Raw genomic sequence first — 16135 nt, 5'->3', positions numbered from 1 at the left:
GATAAAAGATAGAAAAAGTGACGTTCCAAAGATATTTTTCAATTAAATAAAAGCTAGCGTGAATATGCATGTACATACATAGAAATTCACATCGACCTGTAGGATAGACGAGGTATCAGAGTAGGACATGTTCTGAAATACATACAATTTGTCTAAAGTTTAATAAGTATATTCGCACGTGTTTTATTGAATGTAAGCCTTTATAATTCGTATGCAGTTTGACGAATACATATATATTCTGTGTGTGATTGTGTGGTTCGTGCCAAGCACATGTTGTAACTTGTAACCGTTATATGTACCGGCACTTTCACAAGGAAAGATACCCGAAAATGTTTCAAATTTAAAGACAAGGAAGAGGTGAATGAAAACAATTTCAAGTGTTTGCTCGTACAATTCTATTTGTTTTTCTTAATGTAGCATTTACAAGCTTCAAATGAACGGAGTAATGGATCGTACGAGTATAGGAAACTCGGTTGCCAGAAGTTTTACGCCTTCTTCGAGGAAACGCATCTCGAATGTACAATCTTTAAAGAAAAATACTTCGTAAGTTAGCCTCGGATATGCATTGATTCAACCACTGAAGGTTCGATTGGAAAGAGTTGGTCGGTTTATTTGTTTCAGAACTAACAGCGTGTCTGGACGTTCAAATCAATCGGTTCAAGTAATATGTAATACACCGAATTATGTAGTAGAAAGTTTCGGTTCCCCTTTACCTGTTCTTGTCACAGAAGCTTTAACGTTTGTTGAATCAAATACCGCTGTCAGCGCAAACATTTCTGAAGATGGTTGGGCATGGCTTGTTTGTGGTCGTAGACTTCTTATATGGCAATGTAAAATTACAATTCATGATCCAAAACATAGGAAAGTATTTAAGAGTCAATGTCGTGAACTGTTGTTACCTCAGAGCGATTTAGCTCATAAAGCGGACTGTATTGCAATGTGGATACCTCCTGGCCACCAGGTTACTGAATTTTATTATTATCTGTATTATTATTGTTAAATATTCTTACGTTACTTTTTAATATATAGCTTCCTAGTTGCATGGCTGTATCACCAGAAGGTATAGTGCGTTTTTGGACCAGTATTGCGCATGAAGGATCTTCCATAGAAACAAATGCAGAACTTACTGGTCAAGAAGTGAATTGTCTTACTTATGTTCCTGGGCATGGTTGCATTTTGGTTACAACCACGTGTACAGTAGCATTGTTACAGCCACAGTTTACCAATGGAAAAAATAGTATTTCTTGTCAAGTACTTAGATCAAGCCAAGGATGGTTGGGAGGCATAGGACGTAGAATGAGTTCTCTTATATTTGGAGCCATACCACAGTCTCCGGTCATAGAATCTGTAAGCTTCCGTATTTTGTGTTCTTTTACTTGTCTAATTAAATAATACTTGTTTAGTTTTTATCTTTTTTTTCTAGAAATTTGTAAAAGTTGCCTGTACAGGATTAGGTGATAAAGGATCCAGAGTCCTTATTTTAGCTGGTTCATCTTTACAGTACTGGTCGTTTCCTCATAATGAACAAGAAAAAATGGAATTTGACGAGGACATAGGACATATTCTTTCACAAGCATTTCAACGAAATGTTTCAGTGTGTATAAAAGCTATTGATTATATCGGAGTATGTGAAAAGATTTTGTCAATGATAATTTATACATTTCTGTAAACAATTTTAGGCATTGAGCACTTGTCATTTACAAAGTATAATGACTTGGTTGGTCGACATGCAAGTTTGCGACGAAGGCATAGTATTTTTAATGGCAGCGCAATCAGGCGACGGACTCCTTGTTCCAATTTATCTTGCTATTGGTAATATATTGCAACTCAATTAATTATATTTTATAATATGCAGAATGTAAGTACACCTATCTAATTTTATTATAGGTTTAATACAGTTGTCATCTACGACATTGGCAAATACATTCAAATGGTTTGTACCAATTAAAAAAGATCTTTTCGGTTGCCCTGAATCTTCACTAGCTACAGAGCGCCTTATATTGTATGGTAGGGAAGCTATTGTATATGACGACTACAATGTAATCGTGATTAACTGTGAGTAAAGTATTTCTTCTACAGATTAAATATGCCACAGTGTTCCTTTCATTTCTTAATATACATTTTTGTATAGGTATGTCCGATTTCGAAGAGAATGAAATACAATTAGAAAGACAAGAGGACAAAGTACTTGGTGGCGCCCTGTGTTCTGGTACTCCAGTGTTACTTACAAAAGTTTCGGGGTTGGTATCGATCTTGCCAACAGACATAGCATCACAAGACTTTAATATAAGTTACGTCGACACAAATGCAAGTACGGATTATAGCCACCGATTCACTGTAGCTGCACAAAACTTCTCTAGTCTAATTAGCAACGAAGAAGTTCAGGACATGTTTTACAGTTCCGATAGCGCAACACAATTGCGGGCTGCATTCCTTCTTAGCTTACGTCAGAATAAGGTGCAGTGCGAAGAAATTTTATCGCAATTATTCCCCTTGCAAGAAGAACAAGTAATGGATATAGATGCCAGCCTCGACACTCTGGTTCTTAAAGTTGCTCGAGATTTAATTGATGATTATCCGGCAAACGATCCACGTTGGTCCAACCACAGGGACTTGACGATGACGATAAATGCAGTTACTTCTATGCAAATACCTCATCAATTAGAAGGGAAACAGAAAGCATTGGACCTATATATAACATTCCTGAAAGAACACAATCTATGGAACAGATTTTGCGCCGTTACGCACCGGGGGATAATAATGTCTACGCCACATGTCCTTGCAGAATATTCGGAAAAAATAATTGCAGCCTTAACTATATATAATCTTCAGAACAGGTATCCAGACATTGTGGACACTACAATTGAACAAACACTGAATCCTGAATCTTATGTGTCCGACGAATTAACAGCACGCGATATATTTTACCGTGAAACGAGTACAATACATCATTTTCTTCCCATCCTGGTAAATAATGCGAACGAAGTAACACAATCTGAAAGACCTATTCAGCAAGTGGCGCATTACATTATGCAAGTGAATACTATATTATTGGTAAGTACGAATTCGAAGAATCATTTTTACATTTGTATAAAACTTATTACTAACTGAAATCAAAATTATTATACGAATTGATTATTGATAATAGAGCGTGTTACACGAAGTACTTAAATATCGGCAATACAATGCCGAACGATTTACTACCACAAGATCTTCAAATGTTACAACGGAATATCTTCCATGGACAGCTGCAGTTGGAAAACATGGGCTAAGGAATTGTCTAACTACAATGGTCGGATTTTATGCTTACAAGAATAGCATACGGTTTTTTTTCGAAAGCATTAACGTTAACGTATATCTGTTTATTCGTTGTAGTATAATTTAACTTTGAAACACGGTGTGACTGGAACCAACGACTCGATAGTAAGAAACGAATTGTACGAACAATTAGTAAGTTTTATAGATTTAATATTAGATGGTCGGAAATGTCATTTGGAAAGCGTTAGAGGTCCAGAGAAGTTCGAAATTCTTATGAAGCAATACGAAACAGACAGAACGAATTTGATACAACCTTTAAGTATGTATTTCTAAAATGAGTACTGTAGTCTTTGGAAATGAAAAAAAGATAAGTACTTACATGAAATTATTCACAGTAAAGGAGGAACAGTACGATAGCGCAGCGATGTTAGCCGAGAAGTATTGCGATTTCGCATCTCTGATACAAATCTGTGAATTAACCAACAACAAAAACCGATTAGACGGATACATAGAAAAATTCTCGGATCAAGACTTTGTAGGCTTTTTATTTTCTTGGTATGTTCTTTCCTTGTCGTTTCAATAACCGCAATTTATTTTCATTTATTTTTATTGATTTATTTATGTATGTCGGCGTAGGTATGTAAAAGATGGCCGACAAGGTCAATTAGTAGAAAAATGTAGACAAGGAGGTACTGTAGAACTAGCAGAAAAGTTAGCAGAACACCCTACATTATCTTGGGTACAATCCGCGTTGACTGACGATTTGCGGTTTGCTGCTAGTACGCTTCATTCTTTGGCAGTCGAAGAAACTGAATTAGTTACTCGCAAGAAGGTAAGCTTACTATATGTATAGTACACTGTATACGATACTATAAACATTATTTTTTGTATTCCCATACAATGATACTTAACATTTTTTCGCATCGTAGTCCATGCTTTCTTTGGCAAAATTAGCTTTGCTCGCTTCCGACGATCCTGAGAAGGAAGTACAACAACGCTTGGAAAGAATTGATAACGAACTGGCGATGATAGCTCATCAAGAAGACTTACCAACCCACGTACTCACTACGTATGGTTATGATATAGAAAAGTTACGAGTATTCACACCTACAGAATTAATCACGGTATACATAACAGTTTTCCTCGAATCCTGCAAGAGTTAGTTTCTTAGTTTCTTCTCATTATCAAATATTTCATGTTTGACTTTTGTATGATGGAATCGGTGCAGTTATATACGTCTGAAGACAATGTAGACGCAAATGAATACGATTTCAAGAAAGCTCTTGATTTGCTAGAATACGTGGAAGACAAAGACGAAACAGAGTCTTTGAAGTTAAAAATTTGGGCACGAGCCGCAAAGCGAGATCAGTGGAATACTATAGGAAAGAATCCGGAACAACAGGTGCAGGAAATAGTTTTCTTTAAATTAATGGATTTGACACATTTCATGGGTACGTAGTCAACTGTTTCAAATATAGTAAACACAGAAAATCTTTTAAATTTATACATAACATTCCTTTTTTTATATTACAGGTGGAGTAGCAGAAGAGTTTCTTCCACCAATTGATAGGCTACTAGTAGAGCCTGAATTGGGAGATCTTGCTGCATCAAGCAACTTTCAATTCCTAATAAAATTCGTGTACGAGTATGCATATCACAATTATTAAACTATCCGAACGATTGTAAGTAAGAATAGAATTTGTATTTTTTTAATGTAATAAACTTCTATCATATTCAAACTGTTATATGTATAATGTTTGGAATAATTCTGTTAGCTTGTATCTTTTAGAATAGTAGAAAAAGCGTACACAGATATACATATACATACAAAAAATAAATTCAAGATTTGATGTGGTTTTTTTTTAAAGTTTACGTTAATGCACGATACGCCAATAAAAGCACAAAGATTAATGAGATCGGCATTGATTTTTTATCAACAGAATTTTTGTAATAGACATTCTGTGTCCTTATGATGAATCTTACTTGATCCGGTGTACGGCAATCTATCTCTGTAATAAAAACGTGTACCCTTATAGTAAACGCTTTTTCTTATGTTTGACAATTAAATCAATATTTACCTGCACATTTGTAGGAAGATGTTACATTTTGTACACAAAAGTACATATTGGGACACGGAGTGGTACCATCGCATTTGAAATCGTTAGGTAAAGTAATTTCTTTGAGACCAGTTAATTCAGTACAATAATAATTTTCTCTTTCATTTTCTCTTTCGTTAAATTGTACCCACGAACATACTTTCATTGTACCATAGCCAAAAGTATGAATCTAAACAATTGGTAACTCAATGACATTGACACAAAGAGGGATAAAGTTCTGATTAACGGATTCTTTGGGATACTAACTGAAATTGGTATTTTTTTAATATTTCGTTTCCACTGCGAGTGTAATCTATATGTAGTAGATCTCGAAGGACTTATATAATCTTCCATCCAAGGGGTAATATTACGTGGGTTATTTGAGTCGAGAAGCATTAAGGGCCTTATTATCCGTGGTACTGAAAAGTAACATAAAAATCTTTTACACTCATATCATAACATATTGTTGATATTAATTGTTCTAATGAAATTAATACTTTATACATACTAGTCTTCAGATATTGAGTAATAGTGTCAACATTAGTGTCCTTTGTTAAGTAATCTTCAGCCGTCAAAATAAATGGCTTAAATAAATTGGCATTGGATCGTGATGTACAGTATAGAAAGTGAACATCTATGAAATGCAGAGGAGAAAGAATACTAGAAATTTATTGTTTCTAGTCCACAACAATATTTAAAATTTTATAAACTCTACCAGGATGAATGTCCCTTATTTTATGCAATATATTTATCGTAGACTGTTTATCATTATTGGACATGTAGCCTAATGGAATCAGTAAAACAACTACTTGACCTAGACTTCCAGTTATATGTTGTTTCCGGTTGTTTTCCCATGTTTCATTCAAGTGGTTAAAAATTGTTTCCAAAACTTGAATATAATTAAATTGTGTAGGCCCTGAAAAACACGATTTCAAATATTCCTCAGTGATACGTATAAGATTTTTCTATTAGAATACATACACGAGGCCTCTGTAAAATTATTCAGTGTGTTGAATACAAGAGATGGGCTGTTTGTAACATTCAGCAACCATTCTCCTGACATACCATGTATTATACCCATTTTTGATCCATACATTGATACATCCAAATCTTGCGTTAGAACTCTAACAAAACTAGCTTTGCTGAATGTAATATTCAAATTAATAATACTATCAATATACAATAAAACTCACCCAAGGAAGTCCTTTGTGTATTCTATGGACCATGCACCATCGAATACGATTAACGCCTCCACTCGTGGTGGATCTACTTGTTGACACGACAATTTTGGGAATAAACGATTCTCTGCGTAGCTGTAAAATGTCTTGACAGCATAAGTAGCCAGAAGTTGCAATACATCGGGTGATACGTATGCTATGCTTCTATGATAGCCTAACATTTTAGCTGCTGCATAAGTCTGATGAAAATAATATCTATGAATTAGGATTGAGTTTTCATACTTCGAATTTCACTACAAACCTGTTCATTTAGTGTAGTATTCGATACAACATGTAGAAAATTCTGTGCTCTGTTGCATGCTTTAATATTTGTATTAAAAGCAATGCCCTTGTATGAATAATACATGTCCAAGATTTGACTAAGTCGAAGGTTGTAAAAGTCTTGAATCCAAGAATGCAAATTATTTGCGATAATCAAACCTGAGATAAGTTATAAATAACATAGATAATCAAGTTATTTTTTAATTTAATATATGTATATATAGTCTTAATATATTTTAACAGATTACCATCAATGCCTCCTAATAATTCAGCTCTAGTAGCATCAAAATTTGTATGTGAACTTGTGAGATAATAAACAGTTGGCCGTATTGTATTATTCCAAAATCCAGTTGCACCGAGGCTCATATTTTGCCATACGTAAGGTCCCTGATATACAGCCATCTCTGCCAATTCACCTAAGATAACATCGTCTTTTTATAAGTCAATGTTGCCAAATAAAAATGGAAATATTAAAGTGATTACATATATATTGTACCTGCAATTGTAGTCAACCATACATTATCCAGTTCTGCGTACGAAGTCATTAAATTACGATACCACATAGACAATTCGTGGCTCATTTCGCTTTTTGGTAGAATAAAATCAATTTCTTCATCATCGTATTTTGGTGTCTGTACAATTGTAGAATTTGTTTCTGCAAGATCAAGGATATTCTAATGCGGTACGAAATTACACTGGCATCTATATAATATAGGAATTCTATACCTAGAGAAGGTGCTTCCAAACTAGTAATTAATTGATTTAATGGAACGTTTTGGCGTTGCAGGGATGCAGCAATAGCTCCTATAATTGTTCCAGGAGCAACAGTTCCATATGGTGTTAAAATTATTCCTTGTTGTTTCGGATAATTTAATGTATTGGTAAGTTTACCTGTACAATGGATCTTTTTGTGTACGTTACTTTAAATAATTTTACGTTCTATTACAAAATTACCAGATAGTTTTGCAGTTTCAGTATGTTCCTTGCAAAATTCATTTCTGCATTGACTATCAGGCTGCAGAATCGTGTTGGAAATAGCTCGATGAAGCATACAACGTTCCACGGGTAAGAGTATATCAACTGGTAAAATTTCTCCATTGTCTGGTATCAGTTCTTCAACCAGCCTTTGCTTGACACGTTGCGATCCAGTTGCACGGAAGGGAAGTACTCCATCTGTAGCTTGCACATTCTGCTGGTATTCAACGCCATCAAATTTAAACCTGCAATTTATAGAACAGTATCAACTAGTTGTCTTTAAAATAGTGAATTCAATACCAAGGTCTAAATACTGTTTCATTATATTCAACAACCTGTGGAGTAACGACGATGATAATACTCTCATATCCATTGTTCTGTGAGACTGTTTCTCCAGTTTCTGTATGATATCTATTAATACACGTAAATTTAACGGATGCGAAGAATTGAATGCAGTACTGTTTGTATAACATTCTTTGAGTTGATCTGGTATAATTATTTGAGACCATGTTAATTGCAGTTCTACACAATAAGAAAAACGTATTTAAGAATCGTTACTTCATTGATTTACTATCAGTTGTACAAATGAACGAGTTTATACTAGAATTTATTAACTTACCGAAGTACACTATCCATAACACAATTTTGTTAATCGCCATATTTGTGTTAGAGAAAATTCTGTCATTTGAAATCTTGCAAGAGTGTCGTGCTTTTGATGTTTATCTGAATCTTTTCAGTGACTCACAATCACAGAAGGATGGTAAAGATTATATCGTATTTTAATCATGATAAGATAATCATTAGTAAAAAGTTCAATTCCTGTAATAAGAAAAAAGAAGGGAGTATATATATACCTGCTGTTGTTATCCTATTACATAAAATATAATTTTTAATTGAAACTTATGTTACATTTAGTACATTAAAGAAATGATTGCTGTTTCTTATATTTTTAATTATATGCAAGCAAAACTTCTTAAGAACATAAAGATAAAATACGAAGTAACAAGTAAAAATATTACTTACAGAATACCTGTAACAAGGTGGGGTATCTATTACTCATGGCATATCATACTATCTTATCAGTTTAGTGATGATAGATACTACTATATCTGCAGATAGGTGTGGTGTTATACTATGGAATATAGAGTTGAAGGAGTATCATTCATTCTGTGCTAAAAGTCTTCACCTACAAATTATTGTACGTACTCCATTCCTTCAAATACGGTTTAATTGTCTTACATAATCATATAAGTTTCATTTTTCAGATCTAGCAAAATGGCAAAGTTATTGCTTTTCTATTGCCTGAGTGCCTTTATAATAAGTGAGTATTCTAACGGAATTAGATTAAATAGTACAAGCAGCACGACTTTTATTTCATTCTAAATTCGAATTTTGCATCTATCAGGTGTCTGGGGACAAGAAAATGCAATTCGAAATTTGTCGCCTTCTCTTAAAGAATGTTACGATAATAAGTTTCTTTTACAAAGGAATAACAGATTGCCGCATACTTTAAACACATTCATTTCGATATTACGGAAAATCGAAAATGTAGAAGGTCTTAATATGGATTTGAGAACTCTATCTGTTGCTCTTTTGCATCGGTAAGATTGGTGATTATGTTGCTAACGCAAGATACGATTAACAACAATTCGATTAATATTTTAAACTTCTAGTTTCAGACAAGATGGGATTGTACCGAATCCCTCGGTTCCCATACAAGATGGAGTGACACCTTATGTGCCGTTTGGTTTTCAATTTTTCCGCCATTCTCAAACGCTTCAATTTATACAAGGAAATGCTCTGCAGTTTCCTAACAATAGCATCACAAACATTGAAAGGGTACAACTAACAAACTACAATTTTTGTAGTGTATTCGCTTGTTACTCAATGGTTTTAAATTATTTCATATTATATCATCGTTTTACAGTGTACATTACACTTCATGTTATCTGATAGCATAGAAATGTTTGAAAGAGGAGATGAGGCAATAGTTTGCAAATACGTAAATCCAAGACATTCAAGAAGTCTTTCAAATTATGATGAAGTGACAAACAAAGGTACCAGTGATATGGAAACTGACGATGTTAATACCGACGATGTGGAAACGTTAACATCCGATGAAATGTAAGTGACAAAATTGCAACGTAATGGAATAGATATACTGAGACAACAAAGTAACACGTATTCATGAAATTATAGAAAAACCATGTCGAATCCAAAAGACGAAACTGCTAAAGTTACAGTTGATCCAAATTCATTATATCCAGAATTACCACCGAATCATCCAGACGCCTCGAAGCTGCTACTACCACCACAAAGCAGATGCCCTATACAGAATGGAGTCATAAAGACCCCGTATGTTAATGTATCTCTGAAACGAGTATAAACTAATCTACAAGATACTTAAGGCACAAACTATTCTAATTCAATATATTTTAGGTGGGGCGTTGTTTCTCCTGGTTTAGTTCTTTCTGCAATAGCAGCTGCCACACAACCAGAAAAATTTATGCTACATAATCTACAACCTGAGCTAGCAAAGAAATATAGTGTGAATTTATCAGATGTTGCTGTAGACAATAAATGGTTTGCTACTTTGGCTGGTAAGATTGATCTTCCCAACTACAAACAATTAACGTAAGTTCTCTCTTCTTATTCCTATTTATTTTCTACAGGGGACTTGGCAGAGGTTGTTTTAATACAAGGACCAATAAGATCAAAAGTTAGCGTCGGGACAACTGGTCATTGGAACTCTACTGCTTTGCCACGGTGGTTCTTTTTGGATTCCAATGAAACATTTGAAATGACAACACCAGAAATTAGAGGCGATTTAGATGGTTCAATTTTGGCTAATGAAATTAAAAAATGGTATTCAAAAATACCCAGTTTAAGACTGTCACAAGTATTTGATATGTACTACAGCGAGCGAGGATTCTTTGATCCGTCAATCAGAGCAGCCAATCGCAGATCATTGTTCCCAGCTGTTGCTCCCAACGAAACGATGATTGAACAGGTGAAGTTTCTAAAAAATTTTTTTTTTTAATGCTATGCCAATGTTCTCAATATATTTTTTCCTAGGTGTATAGTGCCAGTCTAGTGTTAAACACTTATATAGCAGCAGCAACGCTCGATCTTGAAAAAATTAAACAGTTTTCAGTACAAGCGGTAAACGATTTGATAACATACGTTCGTAAGTATTAATCTTACAATATCAGTTTTGACCAGTTCTTGAAAAACTTTGAATGTTTCTTTAATTTCTCTACTTTTGCAGCGTCTATGAATATGGACCTCCAGTTCGAGAAGTCAGATTCAAATAATTTCCATGAAACGAATGTTGATTTAACTATAATTTTGGATACAAATTGGGCATTCTCTGCTATACAGCCTATTCTCGCGTGAGTTCCTATATTGTTTACCATACGAGATATTTGTTAAGATGCACATTATATTAAAGTGAGAAAATTGTGTCTTCCAGAACATTATTAGAGAGCATAGAGCTAAATCCTTTTAATAGTAATTTCACCCTAATGAATGGTTACGATGGATCTGAAATTATAAACAGTACATTTAGTATTCAGGATTTCTATGCTTACAATTCGTCACGCTACGACAACCGTACGTATTTCAAATTATTCATGTAAATAAACCAAGTTGGACAAGTAACGAGTGTTCAAGTGTGGAGAATTGTTTGCAGTTACACATACATTCGATTTGTCGAAGTCAATTACCAAAGTACAGAATCGCTTGATGAATAAATTGGAGAATGAACGCAAGCGAGGGGAAGGAGGTGCAAGATCTGACATTGTTTTAATTATTCCGTATACTTCAGTTATTAATGCTGGTGACAAACAATACTGTCTGCAGAACATATTACAAATGCAGGAGCATATACCAGGTAAGCGATGACACATATCTGTAGAAACATTCTTATCTGTCTATTTTTAGATACAATGAATCATAAAGTCAACATTGATACATATTGATCTAATTCGTTCATTTCTACCTAGACACAACATTTCTTGTTATGGCATACGGATCAAAAGATACGTGGTCCGATTTCGTTAAAAATCCTGCAACAGATTTGTTCACTATCGGTATCGGTGATACAGAAGAAGCTTTGTCACCGATAAACAATTTGGTTTCCAGGATAAAACAAGGTGAAAGAATTAGTGAAATTGATACAGTGAATTTCGAATTACTATATTAACAACAAAAATGTATCTTTTACAGTTCCCAAACGCCTTATTAATACACAATGTGGTTCAGATTACGTTCCGAGTGGATCTTCTAATGCATACGTTGATTACGTTACACCAAATAGTACTAATTTGTATAGATTACATCCTAATTACTTTTTCAAAACTGAAGGCTCTTCCACAATAAAGGTAAGATCTTTAGTCATATACATAACCGTAATCAATACTTCGACATGTAAATCATTTTAGATTCAAGGCACCGGTTTGGATAAACTGACTATATGCTCGGCACGAGAACCGTTGTATGTTAATAACACACAAAATGTAATATGCGGGTCGATAATTAACGAAGCATACAATGTTACAATTTCTTGTGCGAGTGCTACTTTTATTCATGCCTGTCCACCGCTTTATTTATCTGTAACTGCGAATTCCACGGATCTTTCAACATCATGCACAGGTAGACGCAAATAGTTGATACCCAAGAAAATCAAATAAGAATATAGAATATAGAATTACAGTCCGTAATGCTAATCTGTTTTTTTCTTTTAGATCGTCAGAAGTGTCGATTTTCGACTTCAATAAAGTATACGATATCCTATGAAGATCTAACATGCGTCAGCGGAGCAAGCAGAATTGCATTCAGTTCGTTTATTCTTATTGTACTTTTAACATTTCTCGATTTATAAAATAACGATCATATCCTTAGCTTCATGAACCAAATAATCATCTATCATACGTTTCTGAATAACAAATATTCAGATAATGTTTAAAAAATATTTTATATTAAGTATGCTAGTGTTTATGTAATAACATGTGTAGCCAATTATAAAATTTGACTCGCATACTTATAACGAAGAACTTATATTCACAATTCTTCCATAGCATATTGACTGAACAAGTATATTTTGTTTTTCTACAAATAATGTGTTAACCTTGCATACAAAATAAAATGTAAATGCATTAAATAAAAGGTTTACAGAGAGCTACTGTATGATCTATGCCGCATGCAACTCGCTTTACTTGAGCTCCGACAGTCACCTATAATATAATTGTATTGTTATGTTTATATTATATGTATATGTACATACACTTGTACATATCATATATGTGTACATACACATATATACATATCACTTGGTTCTTTTTTCTTAATATAATTAACTTACCTTTATTGGAAAATATTGATCTTTAATGTATCCCAATCCTAGTGATCCAAATTTATTACAACCCCACATATACAAATCACCTATATTTGTTAAGGCAGCAAGCTGACTCATACCACAAAATATTTTAATTACCTATGAAAAACACATATGTAACTATTTTATACATTAGTATTTATATTTGGTTTTGTACTTAAATATGGTTTTGCTTACTTTCGTATCTTTTTCATATGCATTTCTACCAAATAAAATTGGTGGAATTTGCGTTGGTTGTAAAGCACTTTTAACTTCAGGACCAAAACCAAGAATACCATATCCCCATACATAAACATCCCCTACATCTACAACACACGTTGAAATTATTACAATGTAAGAATATAATACAAAAATTATTATATACAAGTACATACTGTTTAAAGCCATACAAAAACAACCACCACTTGCAATGTCAGTAATGTGACCTAGATGTTCCAATGCGTTTAATTCTGTGGCAATGTTTATTTGTTGATTCTCACCGGTAGTAAATAATTGTCCATACTCGGAGTTACCCCAGCCAAATACCTTTCCTTTGTCTGTAATTACATAGTTATATTACAATCTATAAACAATCATAGTGTACTATAATTCAATGATTTCGAATATCATGTAAATATACAATTTATCATAGTATTAATACATGAATATTGGAGATACCGCTGAGTGCTAATACACAATCTGCAACACAAGCAATTTTTATAATATGCTGTCCAGCCAAATCTCCTTTCACCAAAGTTGGTCTATATTCATTTTGGTAATGTGCCAAGCCAGTCTGTCCATCCGCACCCCAGCCAAAAGTATATACTTCACCAGATTCTGTCAAGAGTATGCTATCATATAGCAATAAGGAAGGATATTCAAATATATAACAATTAAATTGATCTTGGTTAATTATTATATATTATACCTGTGGTCTTGACCAGCTGTAACAGCTTTTATCTTTTTACCCTTAATATCGGATATATGATGAACCACTTTACTTTTATTGTATTCTTCTTTCAATATTATGGGTCTACCACACTGTCCGTACGCGTTATTTCCTAATGTGAATAAGCCCTCATTCGTTAATACCAACAAGTGTGCTCTACCAGCAGCAATATCAATAACTCTAGTCGAAGATTCTTTAAGTGGTAATATAATAGGCCTTGGTTCGATTATTAAATCATTTGGAAACTTTAGGTCTAATTCATTGAAACCTGTTAACATATTAGTCATTAATTTTAGCATATAAAAAAATCATGTGTGAAGCTCTCATAATTGAAATATAATTTTTACCTAGTTGGGAGTCTGTGTTTATTCCACTTCCATATAAAATATTCTTATCTGTGGAAGATACTGCAAAAGCAGTGAAACCGTAACCACAAGCTATATTAGTCACATTGTGTTTTTCCCCAAAAGCTAATCGTTTCGGCTTTGACAGATAATGGATACCTTTTATGTGTAAGGTGTGAGACAGTATTCCAAGAGCCCCATGTTCTGCTAAACCCCAAACGTACACTCTGTGATCTTCTGGACTACTCACAGGATATTGAAACACTAGACACGAATATCATAAATTAATATATTTTCAAACGCTTTATACCTATCAACTAATATTATTCAGAATATGGTACCTGGAAGTGTTTTTGATGTAGACCTTTTATTTTCTGATTTCTTCAAACGTAGATTTCCACTGCGTTTTTGTGCAGACTTCTTAATACAGGTTTTCATCACATTTAACATGTTTGAATCGTTTCTCGTTTATCAACTACTAAACGTTTTTATAATGTATAAACAAATTTTTCGTTTTCAGTTTAAATTTCAATGAAAAATTGTCGGGTTTGTAGTTTAGAATTTCATGAGAGAGAGAGAGAGAGAGAGAGAGAGAGAGAGAGAGAGAGAGAGAGAGAGTGTGAGAGAGAGAGAGATTAAGTTTCGAATCTGAATCATTTGTAACGTGCAAGTACAAGCCACATTGTGAATGAGTAAAAATGCTTTTCGATTTGTCTATACTTACTTTTAATTTGAATAGAGAGTACACCACCGTAGAGAGTACACCAGGCGAAACTCTTCTTGAAATCTTTGATGTAAAATGTAACCCCGTTATTGTAGATTTACATACGTACATATAGACGGCATTACCGTTACTTTTTTCTCTTTTCTATGCTCTAATTTCGCAGCAATTAATTGGCGATCTAGGTATGGCTTTTAAAAATTTTAAATTGTTTCTGCATACACATGTGGGTGATAGCGGCGCCTCTCGTGAAGAATAAACGAAGCTCCGTTCGAGGTCTGTACAGCGCTAATTAGTATTGCGGCAAAGCGCTCATACTGTTAGCCATTTGTCAGTAATTTTACTGACAGTCGATTTTGTCTAATTGTTTGTGTGTTTTGCCACTACCCTAATTGGCGCTGTACAGATCCCGAACGGAGCTTCCAAAAATCGCCACAGCGGCGCCACTTTTGCTCACAATTTTTGAAAGATGAGAGGAGATACCACCCCACCTATTTATTTAACTAAATCGTTTATTTAGCATTGTTAACGGTATTCCGAAGTTGTAGCATTGGTCGATCGACCAAATGACATTAACTGGTATTTATATACATTATTATTAGTAATTCACATCCAAATTTATATACCAAAAACTATTTTACAAAAATCACAAAGCTTCAGCGATCGAAATTTCAATTTCTATTTGTTATAATATAAATATTGAATCAATTTATCCAATAATTTACTGCAAAGCCATCCTTTTAAAAGAAAGCAATTTTTATTCGTTTTTTTTCTTCTAATTGTTTTGACCACAACTAATTTCCAATCGAACTCATAATAGCCAGCTAGTTCTCTAAATTAATTTCCATGTGATTCATCAGCCGCAGTTCCATGGTGTTCAATAAATTACTAGCTATTGCTGGAACGGCAATACGGGGGA

The 16135-nt window shown here is 33.9% G+C and overlaps 4 protein-coding genes across 8 annotated transcripts; 2 read left to right on the top strand and 2 right to left on the bottom strand.

The window, feature by feature from the left end:
• The first annotated feature begins 5 nt into the window (after positions 1–5).
• On the top strand, positions 6–4997 carry Nup133 (nuclear pore complex protein Nup133). Of its 3 annotated transcripts, none has more exons than XM_033478982.2 (15): positions 6–112; positions 418–543; positions 622–961; positions 1030–1347; positions 1424–1594; positions 1680–1812; positions 1888–2055; positions 2132–3054; positions 3149–3292; positions 3376–3577; positions 3654–3813; positions 3895–4090; positions 4188–4382; positions 4487–4709; positions 4792–4997. In XM_033478982.2, exons 2-15 carry the CDS (start codon positions 434–436, stop codon positions 4923–4925), a joined length of 3417 nt encoding a protein of 1138 aa, XP_033334873.2. In that variant the 5' UTR covers positions 6–112; positions 418–433; the 3' UTR covers positions 4926–4997. The 3 variants fall into 3 exon arrangements, with proteins under 3 accessions (XP_033334873.2, XP_033334871.2, XP_033334872.2); XM_033478981.2 differs by lacking the exon at positions 6–112 and adding an exon at positions 237–357; XM_033478980.2 differs by lacking the exon at positions 6–112 and having other exon boundaries at positions 234–543.
• LOC117225430 (uncharacterized) lies at positions 4702–8832 on the bottom strand. Its single transcript, XM_076519308.1, has 14 exons — positions 8448–8832; positions 8164–8350; positions 7808–8073; positions 7580–7744; positions 7350–7508; positions 7102–7269; positions 6834–7012; positions 6548–6771; positions 6336–6487; positions 6070–6270; positions 5863–5988; positions 5622–5773; positions 5337–5544; positions 4702–5267 (listed from the first exon to the last, which is right to left on the bottom strand). The coding sequence occupies exons 1-14, from the start codon at positions 8485–8487 to the stop codon at positions 5128–5130; spliced, it is 2367 nt and encodes a 788-aa protein (XP_076375423.1). The 5' UTR covers positions 8488–8832; the 3' UTR covers positions 4702–5127.
• A 21-nt stretch (positions 8833–8853) lies between these two features.
• LOC117225429 (uncharacterized) lies at positions 8854–13006 on the top strand. Its single transcript, XM_033478990.2, has 16 exons — positions 8854–9026; positions 9094–9149; positions 9234–9429; positions 9502–9667; positions 9756–9952; positions 10028–10183; positions 10268–10428; positions 10501–10838; positions 10904–11015; positions 11097–11220; positions 11301–11440; positions 11520–11720; positions 11833–11982; positions 12056–12210; positions 12271–12481; positions 12574–13006. The coding sequence occupies exons 2-16, from the start codon at positions 9104–9106 to the stop codon at positions 12708–12710; spliced, it is 2490 nt and encodes an 829-aa protein (XP_033334881.2). The 5' UTR covers positions 8854–9026; positions 9094–9103; the 3' UTR covers positions 12711–13006.
• Positions 12005–15486, bottom strand: LOC117225431 (RCC1-like G exchanging factor-like protein). Of its 3 annotated transcripts, XM_033478995.2 has the most exons (10): positions 15220–15486; positions 14837–14973; positions 14655–14759; positions 14499–14558; positions 14131–14419; positions 13881–14053; positions 13598–13759; positions 13401–13528; positions 13191–13322; positions 12005–13062 (listed from the first exon to the last, which is right to left on the bottom strand). In XM_033478995.2, exons 2-10 carry the CDS (start codon positions 14943–14945, stop codon positions 12985–12987), a joined length of 1236 nt encoding a protein of 411 aa, XP_033334886.2. In that variant the 5' UTR covers positions 14946–14973; positions 15220–15486; the 3' UTR covers positions 12005–12984. The 3 variants fall into 3 exon arrangements, with proteins under 3 accessions (XP_033334886.2, XP_033334885.2, XP_033334884.2); XM_033478994.2 differs by having other exon boundaries at positions 14499–14759; positions 14837–14970; XM_033478993.2 differs by having other exon boundaries at positions 14499–14759; positions 15220–15485.
• Between the last annotated feature and the right edge of the window lie 649 nt (positions 15487–16135).

This window comes from Megalopta genalis, chromosome 2 (genome assembly GCF_051020955.1).
Source record: "Megalopta genalis isolate 19385.01 chromosome 2, iyMegGena1_principal, whole genome shotgun sequence".
NCBI lineage: Eukaryota > Metazoa > Arthropoda > Insecta > Hymenoptera > Halictidae > Megalopta > Megalopta genalis.
Note: the sequence above shows the minus strand (reverse complement) of the source record. Positions and strands in the feature narration are given on the sequence as shown.